The sequence below is a fragment of the Cystoisospora suis genome (genome assembly GCF_002600585.1).
Source record: "Cystoisospora suis strain Wien I chromosome Unknown contig_2370, whole genome shotgun sequence".
NCBI classification, from domain to species: Eukaryota; Apicomplexa; class Conoidasida; order Eucoccidiorida; family Sarcocystidae; genus Cystoisospora; species Cystoisospora suis.
Genome location: NW_027155169.1, coordinates 5,599 through 6,187, shown reverse-complemented (window position 1 = coordinate 6,187; position 589 = coordinate 5,599). Strand labels below are relative to the sequence as shown.

The window sequence follows — 589 nt, the reverse complement described above, 5'->3', positions numbered from 1 at the left end:
CGTCCGATGAGACCTCTCCATCCCCTAGCTGCAGGCACAACAAGACCTTATGAAGTTTCTCTTTCTGTCCTTTCTACCGTGAGAGCTGTATCTCTCTTCTACTCCGCTGAAGTTCTTTCTGATATATCTATCTCTCACATTTATTTCTACGGCTATTAGGGAGGGGGGAGTCACTTGGGTTACGAAAGAAGAAGTACCACATGAAAGGACCGTTTAGATCATGGTACGAACTCTTTCTTCCTTATAGCTCTCATTGGGGTGAGCTAGCTTCTCAACAGACTAGGAAAGAGATCTTCTTTCATTTCCTTTGCTTCTTAACTTGTTTAGGGTTGATCTAGAATAGCCGAGAGAAAGGATATCTCTCTTGTGAATGAGCGTTCATACCTGTAGCCATAGAGAGACACTTTCTTTTCAGTTAGCCTAGAGTAGGACGAGGGAGTGCAGCTGTACATACACCTGGTTTACACATAGATACGTAGACAACTAGAGGAAGCTATCTTTCAGGAAAATAGTTGCCTTCACACTCACATTAATAGGCTTTCTCCTAAACTCTTACTATTCCCCTACTTACATCTATCTATCTATCTTT

General features: G+C 42.1%; 1 protein-coding gene across 1 annotated transcript; it reads right to left on the bottom strand.

The window, feature by feature from the left end:
- Positions 1-58: 58 nt before the first annotated feature.
- Positions 59-576, bottom strand: CSUI_004950 (uncharacterized protein). The gene has a single exon (XM_068065131.1). The coding sequence runs from the start codon at positions 450-452 to the stop codon at positions 324-326; it is 129 nt and encodes a 42-aa protein (XP_067922893.1). The 5' UTR covers positions 453-576; the 3' UTR covers positions 59-323.
- Positions 577-589: the final 13 nt, after the last annotated feature.

Bases quoted from the DNA above. Each gene is read 5' to 3' on its own strand.
- CSUI_004950 (XM_068065131.1), bottom strand. From the start codon at position 452: ATGTACAGCTGCACTCCCTCGTCCTACTCTAGGCTAACTGAAAAGAAA.